The sequence below is a fragment of the Diprion similis genome, chromosome 11 (assembly GCF_021155765.1).
Source record: "Diprion similis isolate iyDipSimi1 chromosome 11, iyDipSimi1.1, whole genome shotgun sequence".
NCBI lineage: Eukaryota > Metazoa > Arthropoda > Insecta > Hymenoptera > Diprionidae > Diprion > Diprion similis.
This window is the reverse complement of record NC_060115.1, coordinates 7029852-7042525: the sequence shown is the minus strand read 5'-3', so window position 1 is coordinate 7042525 and position 12674 is coordinate 7029852. Positions and strand designations below refer to the sequence as shown.

General features: G+C 37.0%; 2 protein-coding genes and 1 pseudogene across 2 annotated transcripts; 2 read left to right on the top strand and 1 right to left on the bottom strand.

Moving 5' to 3' along the window:
• The first annotated feature begins 418 nt into the window (after positions 1-418).
• Positions 419-7888, top strand: LOC124412488 (phosphoribosylformylglycinamidine synthase). The gene is made up of 19 exons (XM_046892387.1): positions 419-731; positions 822-963; positions 1040-1190; positions 1284-1674; positions 1734-1846; positions 1945-2205; positions 2314-2387; positions 2492-2648; positions 2724-3070; positions 3185-3421; positions 3549-3674; positions 3766-3993; positions 4103-4301; positions 4429-4694; positions 4777-4993; positions 5066-5245; positions 5323-5487; positions 5575-5853; positions 5947-7888. The coding sequence occupies exons 1-19, from the start codon at positions 466-468 to the stop codon at positions 6117-6119; spliced, it is 3972 nt and encodes a 1323-aa protein (XP_046748343.1). The 5' UTR covers positions 419-465; the 3' UTR covers positions 6120-7888.
• Positions 6096-8619, bottom strand: LOC124412491 (annotated as a pseudogene).
• Positions 8620-9347: 728 nt separating this feature from the next.
• LOC124412490 (protein arginine N-methyltransferase 3) lies at positions 9348-12450 on the top strand. The gene is made up of 8 exons (XM_046892390.1): positions 9348-9561; positions 9854-10207; positions 10291-10463; positions 10531-10689; positions 10952-11139; positions 11342-11568; positions 11661-12020; positions 12113-12450. Exons 1-8 carry the CDS (start codon positions 9549-9551, stop codon positions 12220-12222), a joined length of 1584 nt encoding a protein of 527 aa, XP_046748346.1. The 5' UTR covers positions 9348-9548; the 3' UTR covers positions 12223-12450.
• The last annotated feature ends 224 nt before the right edge of the window (positions 12451-12674 follow it).

Genomic DNA, 12674 nt, shown 5'->3' with positions numbered 1-12674 from the left:
TCATAGTCAGGCAAAATGTTATCACTTCTCGGCTCTGTGATGAAACTATTTTCATCTCAATCTGTGCTCATGTACGAAACAATATTCTTCCAGCAGATTCAATTTTGGATAATAACATCTAGGTGTAAAAGTATTATGCCCATCTCTATTGTATCTATTTTGATTACGTCACTTTAAAAGAGCACAAATAAACATTCATAACTCTTCTACTCTGACATCAACACTGCGTCATATCTGTTATTTGTTATAATTCACAAGTCTAAACAGATAAGGATTACCACGATGACACGCGATGACCCATGTGCTATTGCACAGTTCACCCCAGGGGGTCTTAGATTATTCAAGTTTAACGTCAGTAAAGATTTAACTGTCTCTGAGTGCTACAGATCATTGTTTAAACTTACATACAAAGCTTTTGATCATATTTATTTTTCACGTCTGTTTTCATAGTCGTAAATTAAAGACATGGCGATACTGAGATTCTACAAAATTCCCGGCCTTCAGTCGGGGCAACGAAACAACAAACTGAACACCCTGAGAGAAATTTCAAGTTCCGTTAATGACTTGGAAACTGAAACCTGCTACAACATTGAACTTACCCAGGAGCTTACCCAAGATGAGATTTCCAGATTAAAATGGATCTTGGGCTCTCCTTTTTGGCCAGATAACCTATGGAGTACTTCCACCTTGATCCAGGATCCTCAGACCCTGCTTATAGAAATTGGCCCTAGGTTTGTACAGTTTATAGTCTCATCATTTGAATTCTCAGTAAAATGTGCATGAAATGTTGGTGACTTGAATGTGTTTTACAAAAAATTTAGGTTGAACTTCTCGACTGCGTTTTCGAGCAATGCTGTATCGATATGCAAATCTGTTCAGCTGAACAAAGTGAGAAGATTAGAAGTTTCGACGAGATATCTCGTTAAGCTTAAATCAATGCTAAATGAAGAAACAGTATCTGCAGTACGTATATGAAATTAATTGTCCTATCGAATTGTTATTCCATATCGACTTCTTAATTACTGTTTCTTCCAATCAGATAGTTGATGCGATGCACGATAAAATGACTGAGTGTAGGTACCTGGAACCAATAGAAACATTTGATCACGGTATTAAGCCAAAAGGCTGGTATGAGGTTGACATTCTCAAGTACGGGAGAAAAGCCTTGGAGGATGTGAACTCAGAGCTGGGTAAGATAGACAGGCAAATTTTGATGAGACAAACTAGAACATCTTACTTAAAACTTTGCTGCCTACATTTTAAATTTGTTTTTTCATCATCAGGTCTGGCTTTTGACGACTGGGATTTGGATTTCTATGCAGATCTGTTTGGTTCTAAGTTGAAACGTAATCCAACAAGCGTAGAGTGCTTCGACCTTGCACAATCTAACAGTGAGCACAGTCGCCATTGGTTTTTCAAAGGCGAAATGGTGGTGGATGGTGAAATGAAGAAAGAGTCTCTGATCGACATGATTATCGACACGCAGAATTACTCAAACTCAAATAACGTCATCAAATTCAGTGATAATAGTAGCGCAATCAAGGGTTTCAACTTACGTACTCTTCGCCCTGATAAAACCCATGAGGCTAGCCACTTCCGTGTTGATGATGTTAATCAGCATATAATATTCACTGCCGAAACACATAATTTTCCAACTGGCGTTGCTCCATTTAGGTAAAGACTTTATTTCATACTTGAATAAAAAAGCAAGCTTATATACATGTAAATTACAGCGGGGCCACAACTGGTACTGGAGGACGTTTACGGGATATTCAAGGTGTCGGGAGAGGCGGCTATTACATTGCGGGTACTGCAGGATATTGTGTTGGAAATCTTCACATTCCAGGTAAATTGCTGGATATCATTTCAATTGAATCAAACTAAATTAATATTGTTCTGAGGGAGTTGATTTTAATTAGCTATGAAATTTGTGTATTTTCATAGGCTATGATTTGCCTTGGGAAGAAAAGAATGTTTTGTATCCTGCGAATTTTGCTCACCCATTGGAAATTATAATAGAGGCTAGTAACGGCGCTTCTGATTATGGTAATAAATTTGGAGAACCAGTAATATCTGGGTTTGCCCGGTCATTTGGGCTAGTTGAGGCTGAGGGTGGTCGTCGAGAATGGATTAAGCCTATCATGTTCAGTGGCGGGTTGGGATCTATGGAAGCAAACATGACGGAGAAATTACCAGCTGCAAAAGGTAAATTCATTAAAACATCTAATTTATTCTCAGACCAGTTTGTGTCAAAAATCTAGCATCACCAGTGACTTACTTTATTTAATCAATAAACGTGGAACTTTCTTCCAGGAATGCAAGTTATTAAAATTGGAGGCCCAGTATACAGAATTGGTGTTGGAGGTGGAGCCGCAAGCTCGGTTGAGGTATATTCTGATTAGTGTATATAATCGTCCGAAGAAATCAGTTTGGCATTACAAATATCATGAGATATATGGGTTCACTGATATTGAAAATATTTTTTAAACAGGTCCAGGGAGACAACAAGTCAGAATTGGACTTCGGTGCAGTACAAAGAGGAGATGCAGAGATGGAGCAAAAACTTAATCGCCTTGTGAGGGCTTGTATGGAAATGGGAAACGACAATCCAATATTGAGCATACACGATCAAGGAGCTGGAGGAAACGGTTAGTAAGAATTTCACTGAATGAATTTAGCTCTCACACTGCAACAAAAATTTGACATAAAATACCGCTTTGCAGGAAATGTATTGAAGGAATTGGTAGAGCCAGCAGGCGCTGTAATATTTACTAAAAAATTTGAGCTAGGAGATCCCAGCATAAGTACTCTTGAATTATGGGGTGCAGAGTATCAGGAAAATGATGCTATATTATGCAAACCAGAACATGTTAGTTTGTTGGAAAAAATCGCGATACGTGAACGGTGTCCGATTAATTTTGTTGGCACAGTTACTGGAAATGGAAAAATAGTACTATCAGAGGAAGATGACTGTGATGCATCTAAATATCTCAATGGAGAGGCAACCACAAATGTTAGGCATCCTGTGGATCTGGAACTCGAGCTTGTCTTGGGCAAAATGCCGAAGAAGGTATATATGTAAAATGCATACTTGTTCTCCAATGAGAACATTGTTCATTTTGCCTGGTTGACTTGTTAATCCCAAAAAAATATTAATTTGTTACAAATATTTGTATATCTTCAGATGTTCAATCTTGACAAACACCAAGTAACTTCTATCCCAATCACTCTACCTGTTGGCTTGAGTGTCGAAGCTGCATTGGATCGAGTCTTAAGATTACCATCCGTTGCAAGTAAACGTTACTTGACCAATAAAGTTGATCGTTGCGTAACAGGTTTGATTGCACAACAGCAGTGCGTAGGTCCGCTTCACACTCCTCTAGCTGATGTAGCTGTTACAGCACTTTCACATTTTTCCACAGTACGTATAGGAAGTGATTCAATTCATATAAATAATGGATGCATATTTTGTGTGTGTGTGCATGCGTGCGTGTGTCTGTATATACATATGAAATTTTAGCTATGACACGTTTTCCTACTGATTTCAGGTCGGCTCCGCAACTGCCATAGGAGAACAGCCGATAAAAGGCCTTGTTGATGCGGCTGCTGGTGCAAGAATGACAGTCGCAGAATCTCTGACGAATCTTGTATTTGCTCGAATATCAGAACTTGCAGTAAGTTTCTGACTAGAGATTTGTAATTCCACGAGTCGTAAAAATTTAGAAATCAAACAATACAGGTTTTGACTTGTGATTTCTCTTACAGGATGTTAAATGCAGTGGTAATTGGATGTGGGCTGCCAAGTTGCCAGGCGAAGGTGCAGCGCTATATGAAGCCTGTGTTGCTATGTGCTCTGTAATGAAGGAATTGGGGATAGCTGTTGATGGGGGTAAAGATTCTCTGAGCATGGCTGCGCGAATTGGAAAAGACGTAGTCAAGGCACCAGGAACACTAGTTGTTTCATCCTATGCACCATGTCCTGACATAAGACAGGTCAGACAAGTTTTTTTCATAATATTTAGGTAGTTTCGTTGTCTTTTCCGAAGCTCATTGATTTATTTATTGCGTTTATTGTTGGACAATTCTTGCTTTTCGTTCACAGGTTATTACTCCTGACTTGAAGGGTCCATCCATTAAAATAAACGGAGCTCTCGTTTTTGTGGATTTATCCGCTGGAAAGAGCCGTATAGGCGGCACAGCTCTGGCTCAAGTTTACAAACAAATTGGTAACAACTGCCCAGATTTCGAAGATGCGGTAACTTTCAAGAATGCATTCAATGCCATACAGAATTTAATAAGAGGTACGAGAAAGTGGAATCATCCGTGATTTTTCGAATATTCAAGTGTTTCTCATTCGGTGATAGTAGGATGCTAACACATTTTAATTAGTGAATCGACTTTGCAAAATTTAAGTAAAATTTTTTTCAGATCGCAAGCTCATGTCAGGGCATGATGTAAGTGATGGTGGTTTAATTACGTGTTTATTGGAGATGAGTTTCGCTGGAATATCTGGCATAGACGTAAATATCAACCACAAATCAGGCTCCCCGATTGATGTTCTGTTTTCTGAAGAGCTGGGCTGGATTTTGGAAGTTGATCCCATAAATGTTGATTATGTTATGAAAGTTTTTAAACGCGATAATGTTCCAGCTTATATTATCGGAAACTCAAAGAGTTTCGGCCTGCGATCAAAGGTACGTATATAACACAACAAGTTACCTAAGATTATTTTACACCTAGTCAGTGTTGTAAACTTTCTTTTGAAATATTTTTCAGGTGTCTGTATCAGTCAACGATAAAATTGTACTCAATTCTTCGGTATTTCCTCTCATGAAGATTTGGGAGGAAACAAGTTACCGATTGGAACTACGACAAGCCAACATAGCTTGTGCTGAAGAAGAATTCCTCAAACTTTCGACGAGGAGTTCACCGGCTTACAAACTCACATTCGACCCTGCAGTTAGTCCAATTATCACTCAAAAGCATATAGCATGTAAGTACACGGTTTCACAATGACACTCTTGTATCCTTGAATCAATCTCACAAGTAATTTGAATTTTAACAGCTCCGTTCAAAGTTGCTGTGATACGCGAAGAGGGCTCAAACGGGGACCGAGAAATGTCTGCGTCTCTAATACAAGCTGGCTTCGAAGTTTGGGATGTGGTCATGCAAGATCTTTTGAATAATCAGCTAACACTGGACACATTCAGAGGTGTCATATTCCCGGGTGGTTTCAGTTATGCTGGTGAGTTTGAAGAACAGAATAAAACATGACTTTTTTTCCTCATCAGGATATTCCATAATTTCTTGTACACTTTGCAGACGTACTTGGGTCAGCTAAAGGGTGGGCAGCAAGCCTTTTGTTCCATCCCACTCTAAAGACACAACTACAAAAATTTGTTGAGCGCGAAAATACTTTCAGTTTGGGTGTATGCAATGGATGTCAACTAATGAGCTTACTAGGATGGATAGGCTGTCTAGAAAATAGTAAGTATAGTATAAACACGCGTAGTATAACTTTACGAACGCCGCGTGAACGTTATATCAATGATTGCAATTTAAACCTGGTTATAGATGATGGAATCCCAGACGTTGTATTGGATCACAATAATTCTGAAAGGTTTGAGTGCCGATGGAGTACTGTAAAAATTGAAAATTCTCCATCTATCATGTTACAAGGAATGGAAGGCAGTGTGTTTGGGGTTTGGGTAGCTCACGGCGAGGGAAGGTTCACATTCCGAAATCAGAAAATTTTCAGGAAATTAAAGGAACTGAAATGTGTAGCTATCAGGTACACGGATGATCAAGGTATCCCAACTGAACAATATCCGCAAAATCCGAATGGCAGTATTGGTAAGATTTAAAGACTGAATAACTTATACTTTCATTGATTGAAAAATCCAGTCTTCCCTCAACAGCATAAATTTACTTTAACTAATTTCGCAGAGGGAGTAGCTGGTGTTTGTTCGCTCAATGGAAGGCATTTAGCTATGATGCCTCATCCAGAGAGGTGCACTCAAATGTGGCAGTGGCCATGGGCCCCAGTCTCTTGGATGCAGAAGCAATCACCGTGGGGACGTATTTTTCAAAATGCCTATGCTTGGTGTCAATCAGTCTAAATTAATACTAACTATGTTATCTTACAATTAGAGAAGTAAGATCTGTGTATATTATTGATAAGGCTGTTTGCAGAGCAAATTTTCGTCATGCAGACTCGAGTAGATGATTTCTTTTTCGTCCAACTTAACAAGTCGCAATGAAACGGTTAACGAATGCTGGCAGTTTAATAAAAATATATATATTAATTCATCTTTACTTTAAAAAACTGCTGATAAATGACATATGAATACATAGTATAATGAGTATAAAATAGATAATCTATTGACTAACTTTCAGTTAATAATAAGTTTGTGAATTCCATAAATATAGTATGTCGGTTGATTAAATGATGGAGTTTAATCACATTTCCAGGTGAATATCACAGGTAATTAGCTCAGATCACATAGTTGTAGTATGTTTACTTTCTCAGTAGTGGCGGCGATTAAATATTGCTTGTCAAGCTGATCCATTATATCTAACGCAATTATAGCTTGATTAGCGACTACAATTGATTTGCAGTTCTTAGAACGAAAGTCCCAAGTAGTTAGTGACTCTGCATTATTGACGTAGTACATGTGAACAGAACCTGCAAGTTTAAATTCACATCATGTAAAACTGTGAATTCCATTGCAAAAATTTATCACTTTTTTTTAAATTTTGTACATACCAGAGTCTAATCCTAGAACCAGTACATCGGCATAGAAAAGTAATGCAGTTGGTGTTCCATGAAGCTTTGATAGAATTTCGTACATTACCCAGGGCTGACTGTTTACAGAGATCCCCAAAAAACCGTTCACTAAAGGTAAAAAGGGACAATGTAAGATTAAAATATGAATTTTATGCAACACGAAATGAACGGTATAGGCATAAATCTTTTTAGAGTGAAAATTGTTTACTTGTAATACACATGGCAGTCCAAGGTCTGAACACATAGTATTTTAATACTCTATCTGCAGGAGGTTCGACGTACTCCTCCTCCATGTACGGAGCATCATTTCTGTTTACTTTATAGTTGTAACCCAAATCAGTCCAAAGAAAGGCCTGACGCAAAAAGGAAAAACTACATTCAATTTTTTGGTCAATATTGAATAAGTAGGTTCAGCCAAACATTTTTCGGTCAAACATTCAGTTTCTTTTTAATGTCTATTAAGAATTGAGCAAGTACTGCACCTCTTCACCATCGGCTACTAAAGCAACAATGGTGCCATATAGTTCAAGGAAATCATAAGATTTTTCAATACACTTGCTCCGGATAATCAGCTTGTTTTTCATTGTGATCCAAACACATCCGTGGGTAGTACTAAGAAATCAAGAGTATCATAATAGTTTTAGAAATTTTTTTAACGAGATGTTTTTCATCTGTTTACTTTTGACATATTTTACCTTATTAATCTCCCATATTTAGGAGCTGAAATCACTTTTTTTAATAGAATATCCCATAACATTACTCTGTGCATGTTAGAAGCAGAGATAGCAGCTATCCGTGTATCTGTAAGCATACAAAACATAGAAAACAAAGATAAAAAACTACAAAAGATATCCATAGCGTAAATGAACGTAATTCTCTACCATCTCGTAAAAATTGTACATTTGATACGTGTTCCATTTGGTCAGCAATAAAAATTGGCTCAACTATGGATCTGTCAATGTCATAGAAAGCAATGAATCCTTCTGAGCTACCGACTGCCAGCAGACTTTCTGTACAGAAAAATAGTTGATTAACAAATGCGGTGTAAAATTTTTTACATGTGGCTTGATTCAATCGCTATCAAGGAAAATACAGAAGGCCTATCAGAATTCTTAGTTGAATATTTGTTATTGTAGTCGTACCTGATACAGCAAGACAAGTTATTTGAACTGATGGTAGACGGATAAAAAATGGTTCAAATTGTTCAGTGGAAACACTGAATTCGTTTATTTTGTGCCATTTCATCCATGTCCTGTACATCGATAGCCATTTCAAATTATTTTTTGACTTTTGAAAGTCATTCCAGCTAATGTTTGGATAAAGTTTTTGTGCGATAGATCTACGAAGGTGAATGGATATTTCATTTTGGCATTTATGTTGCCACATATTTGTATCCTGAAACATGTATGAAATATCGGCTAAGCAACTTTTGATCAAGTGATGAAACTAAGAATTGAGTATATACATTTATTGTTTGTCAATAATTCGTATAGTTATAGATTAATAACAATAACTGGATGCGGGTTCGAGCTAATTACGTAAATAGAACCTACCCTTGAAAGTCGAGTGATAACGTTATTCCATGTTTTGCATACGAAGCGAAAATTAATTATGTCAGTACCATGTGAATATTTGAAGAATATCTCCAATATCTCGACGGGAAACATTGCAGACGAATTTTTGGTCAGCAATGCAATTTGGTCAACAATGCACTTGCTCCAATAACAATTCACTCGCTGCTTGTTTCCCTCAATTTTAAATCCTGATTTTAAATTACACATACGCACGCACTATATGTGTGCGGCTTTAGCGCAGTGTAAACAATATTAATTGCAGCCGTTCAAGCGGTTAGTTCAAACGTGCGACCAATAACCATGAGCTATACAGTTCTGTAAGTCATGAGTAGTACAGACAGTTTTCTACCATGGATAAATAGATCTTTACTAGTATTTTCCGTGGGTATTATACACAATGGTCATTGAGCATTTCAATTCCGGTTATATTCCGGTAGTAGATTCTATACTACCGATCGCCTGAAGTTCGAATTTCTCGAAACGATAGGCTACCTAGTGTATTGAATATACTGATATCATATCAAATTGACAGTAGTTAAGGTGATTTTTGGAGAGCGCATTCGGACAGATCTTCTACGTGAAACTATCGTGAGAATGGCCAAATTCGAGTAAGGACGAAAACGGGTAATCCGATTGCTTTGTTTCGACCACTGCAGTGGCACTTTGCTTTGTATCGTCTACTGCTTGCGGCTAAGTATATATGGTTGCGTACGGATCGATAACCGATATGCGTTCGTACCATCCAGTCACAAATAAGTTCTAAAAATCTATTTCACGTCACATGGCGCTACGAAATCGAGAACACCAAAAACGCGAGAGTCGGCTTTCTTAGTTTCTCTCTGCATAAATGAATTTTGAATCAATACACTTCATTTCTGTCTTTTCTTAGCCATTCCTTATATTTGTATCTTATTTGTTCGTTTTGTTCCGCGGTCCAGGGGCTTATGGCATATCCCTCTCCTACGATAATTAAAAATCTATTCGCTGCTCGGCACATCGTCGCCATAAATTTTATTTCTATGGTTCGTATTTTGTGTGAGGCGGTTAGACGTCTATGGTAGTATTTGCAGTCGAAGGTTGATCCAGGGTCAACACGCGTGCTTCGTCAAAATTAACCTATAATTCAAAACAGTTTATGCTGCACTACGAGCTGTAATTTTATTTTAGATAATAAATATACTCTTGCGATGACTGACGAAGGTAAAGTTCCATTTTACTACGTTCTATTTAAGATATCATCTAGTTTACATCTAGAGCAGCAGTTTTGCATTAAATAACGGTCCTCACGTTGATTGTTGTGACAATTGACAAAGATATTTTTCTTCTTCGTCCAATTACTCCACCAACTCAGAAGATTTCGTAATTAAATTTTCATTCTTTTATGCAAGTAATAATAATAATGTCTTGCTTATTTTCCGCCTTATTTTTTGAATTTTCTCACACTTCATATTTAATTTGATTTCTAAATGCATTCTTTCTATTCTTTCTACAGCTCCTCCTCTATTGGATAATAGTAATTTTGAAACTGACAGGATAAGCGATAACGATAGCGGCGATGATTGGGACGAAGTTAACGACGGAACGCAAAATATTACCTGTCTCTTCTGTGTTGATGTTTTTGACAATTTTCCATCGGCCATCAAACATTTAGAATCTTTGCACAAATTTAGTCTTGCAGCTTTCAGGAGAAAGTATTCGCTGGATATATATTCATATATTAAACTTGTAAATTTCATCAGAGCTAATAAAACGAAGCCAGAAGAACTGGATTCTTTGAGTCCTAAAATATGGGAAAGTGATAAATATCTGGCACCCGTGCTTCAAGATGATAGCTGGTTAATGTTGGGTAAAGATAAATCAATTATTCCATTACCTGTGTGGTGAGAGGTGGTTAAACGTTTTTTGATTTACAAACATTTTCACCCCAAGATATCGACGATTTTAACGACGATGATATCAAAAAACCGACCGCCTATCCTGTGAACTCGGAAAACGGTTGCGTCACTTTGTCAGAAATTCATTTTGTCGAACTTCAGAGAACCATACAGTCTCTAAGAGCTCAACTTGAACATCGCGAAATTGCGTGTCAACTGGCAAAAGAAGTATGAAATCAATCACTGGTTTTGCACGTCTTAGTTCATAATCTGATGACTTTTCTTTCCATTTCAGCAAATCGACGAAATGAAGGAAAAGGCACAAAGGCTTGTATTAGACGATGATTTGACACACTCCACGAGCGAAAGGTGTGTCAAAAATAAAAGCTTGGAATGCGATGAAGGATATTTTAATACGTACAGTCATTTCGCTATCCATCATGAAATGCTTACGGTAATTATTGCAGTAAATCTTTCCCTTTTAAGTTAGCCGATCAAGTACTTATCTAAGGTTGAAAAAGGAGAAGAAAATCTATTTTTATAACAGGAATCAGTTTCCTTTATATTTTCATAACCTAAGAAGTAAATGTGTCTTAATCTGGCCACATAAAAACAGTGTATTGCTAATATCAAACTTTTTATTCAGAGCTGGATGTAGTATGTAGGTTAGCGTTAAAATTATTAAATCTGTTCCATCCATAGTAATATTTTTGTAGGACAAAGTTCGTACCGAAAGCTACCGTGATGCATTGCTGACCAATTCAAACATGTTTAATAATTGTGTCATGTTGGATGTTGGTTGTGGAACTGGCATTCTCTCTATGTTTGCAGCAAAATCGGGTTGCCGGCAAGTTATTAGCGTCGATCAATCAGACATCATATACCATGCAATGGACATTGTGAGGTAAATTTTATCAAGAACAAATATGGGTTGTGCTTGTGATTTATGAGAGACAAGTAATCCAAATATTCTCTCTTCTGCATTTTTGATAAAGAATCAGTTAAATAACGACACGCAAGCCCTCTTTGTTGATTTAATTCGTTAACTGGCAATTCTCCTGCACCAATTGTTCTATAAGTTCAAGTTGGATTATTTTTTGTTACAGAGAAAATAATCTCGCCAATGTTATAACATTGAAAAAGGGTCGATTAGAAGATATCGATCTTCCTGTTGATAAGGTTGATGCAATAGTGTCTGAATGGATGGGATATTTTTTACTATTCGAAGGAATGTTGGACACGGTTATTTTTGCAAGGGATAATTACCTCGCACCGGGCGGTAAACTTTTGCCAAACCGGTGCAACATCAGTATCGTTGGTAGTGGGGATACCAGTACGTGTCTTAAATATTTCTGTTTTCCTGTTGCACTAGAAAAAAGTATTTAAGAAAGCTAATGGCATGTTTTTCACTCTTCGACCAAATAGACCGCTATATTGACCTAGTGGATTATTGGTCAAATGTTTACGGATTTAAGATGAGTTGTATGAAGCCAGAAGTGGTGAGAGAACCGAGTATAGAAGTTTGCCATGTGCAAGATCTGATCACAAATGCTTGTGAGCTCCAATCATTTGATCTCTACGAAGTAACGACAGAATGTATGAATTTTACATCACCGTTCAGCCTTAAGGTCAAAAAAACTGGATCTTTGACCGCCATTGTCGGATATTTTGACGTGTTTTTTGACTTGGATAATCCTATACAATTCAGTACCGGCCCTCACGCAACACCCACACATTGGAAGCAAACTGTGTTTTCTTTAAGCGAGCCAATAAGCGTTACGGAAGGCAAGTCATCCAAAGTTTCTTTTGGTTTGTAGAAAAATGAGAAAAAAAAGAACTGTCGATTACGTAAATTTTAATATTGATAATTGTTTTAGGAGAGTCAGTAAATGGAAAATTAATATGCCGAAGGCATGTCAAAGATGTCAGAGGTCTTGTTGTGACAATCCAGATAAAGAGTTTCAGTCAAGTGTACTATTTGGACTAAGAAATCAACGCAGTTGAGTAACCAGTAGAATTTCGAAAAAATTGATGAAAATTCACATCGAATTTTGGGTGTAAGAGATACTTCCTATTAGGGTGAGTTTTAGCAATAGAAACTTTTATGCAGTCCGCATTACTTATAAATGGTTTCTATCCAAAAAGGATATAATGCAGGAGTATTTGTTACGTAATTTTTTACACGCAGTGGCTAAGTCGTGTCCACATTTTTTTTTTTCTTCTCTTTTCTTTTACTTTGGACTGCTTCAATTTTATTTATAATTATCTCAGTCTTCATAAAATATATTCAGTGAAACGTATACGAATAATGTAGGTAAAACTCGAATATAAATTTACGTCTATCTATTGGGCAAAATTCACTTTGCGAATCTTTTTTTTTATCCTTTATAGTAATAATAACGGTACGAACTTTTATCACATAGACCTAAATCTTACAAG

Excerpts from the sequence above, each read along its gene's own strand:
- LOC124412490 (XM_046892390.1), top strand. Across the intron at positions 10,464-10,530 it reads CGTGTCAACTGGCAAAAGAA|CAAATCGACGAAATGAAGGA; the intron begins GTATGAAATCAA and ends TTTCCATTTCAG. Across the intron at positions 10,690-10,951 it reads TCCATCATGAAATGCTTACG|GACAAAGTTCGTACCGAAAG; the intron begins GTAATTATTGCA and ends ATATTTTTGTAG.
- LOC124412488 (XM_046892387.1), top strand. The coding sequence starts at position 466 with ATGGCGATACTGAGATTCTACAAAATTCCCGGCCTTCAGTCGGGGCAA. Across the intron at positions 1,191-1,283 it reads GGATGTGAACTCAGAGCTGG|GTCTGGCTTTTGACGACTGG; the intron begins GTAAGATAGACA and ends TTTCATCATCAG. Across the intron at positions 1,675-1,733 it reads ACTGGCGTTGCTCCATTTAG|CGGGGCCACAACTGGTACTG; the intron begins GTAAAGACTTTA and ends TGTAAATTACAG.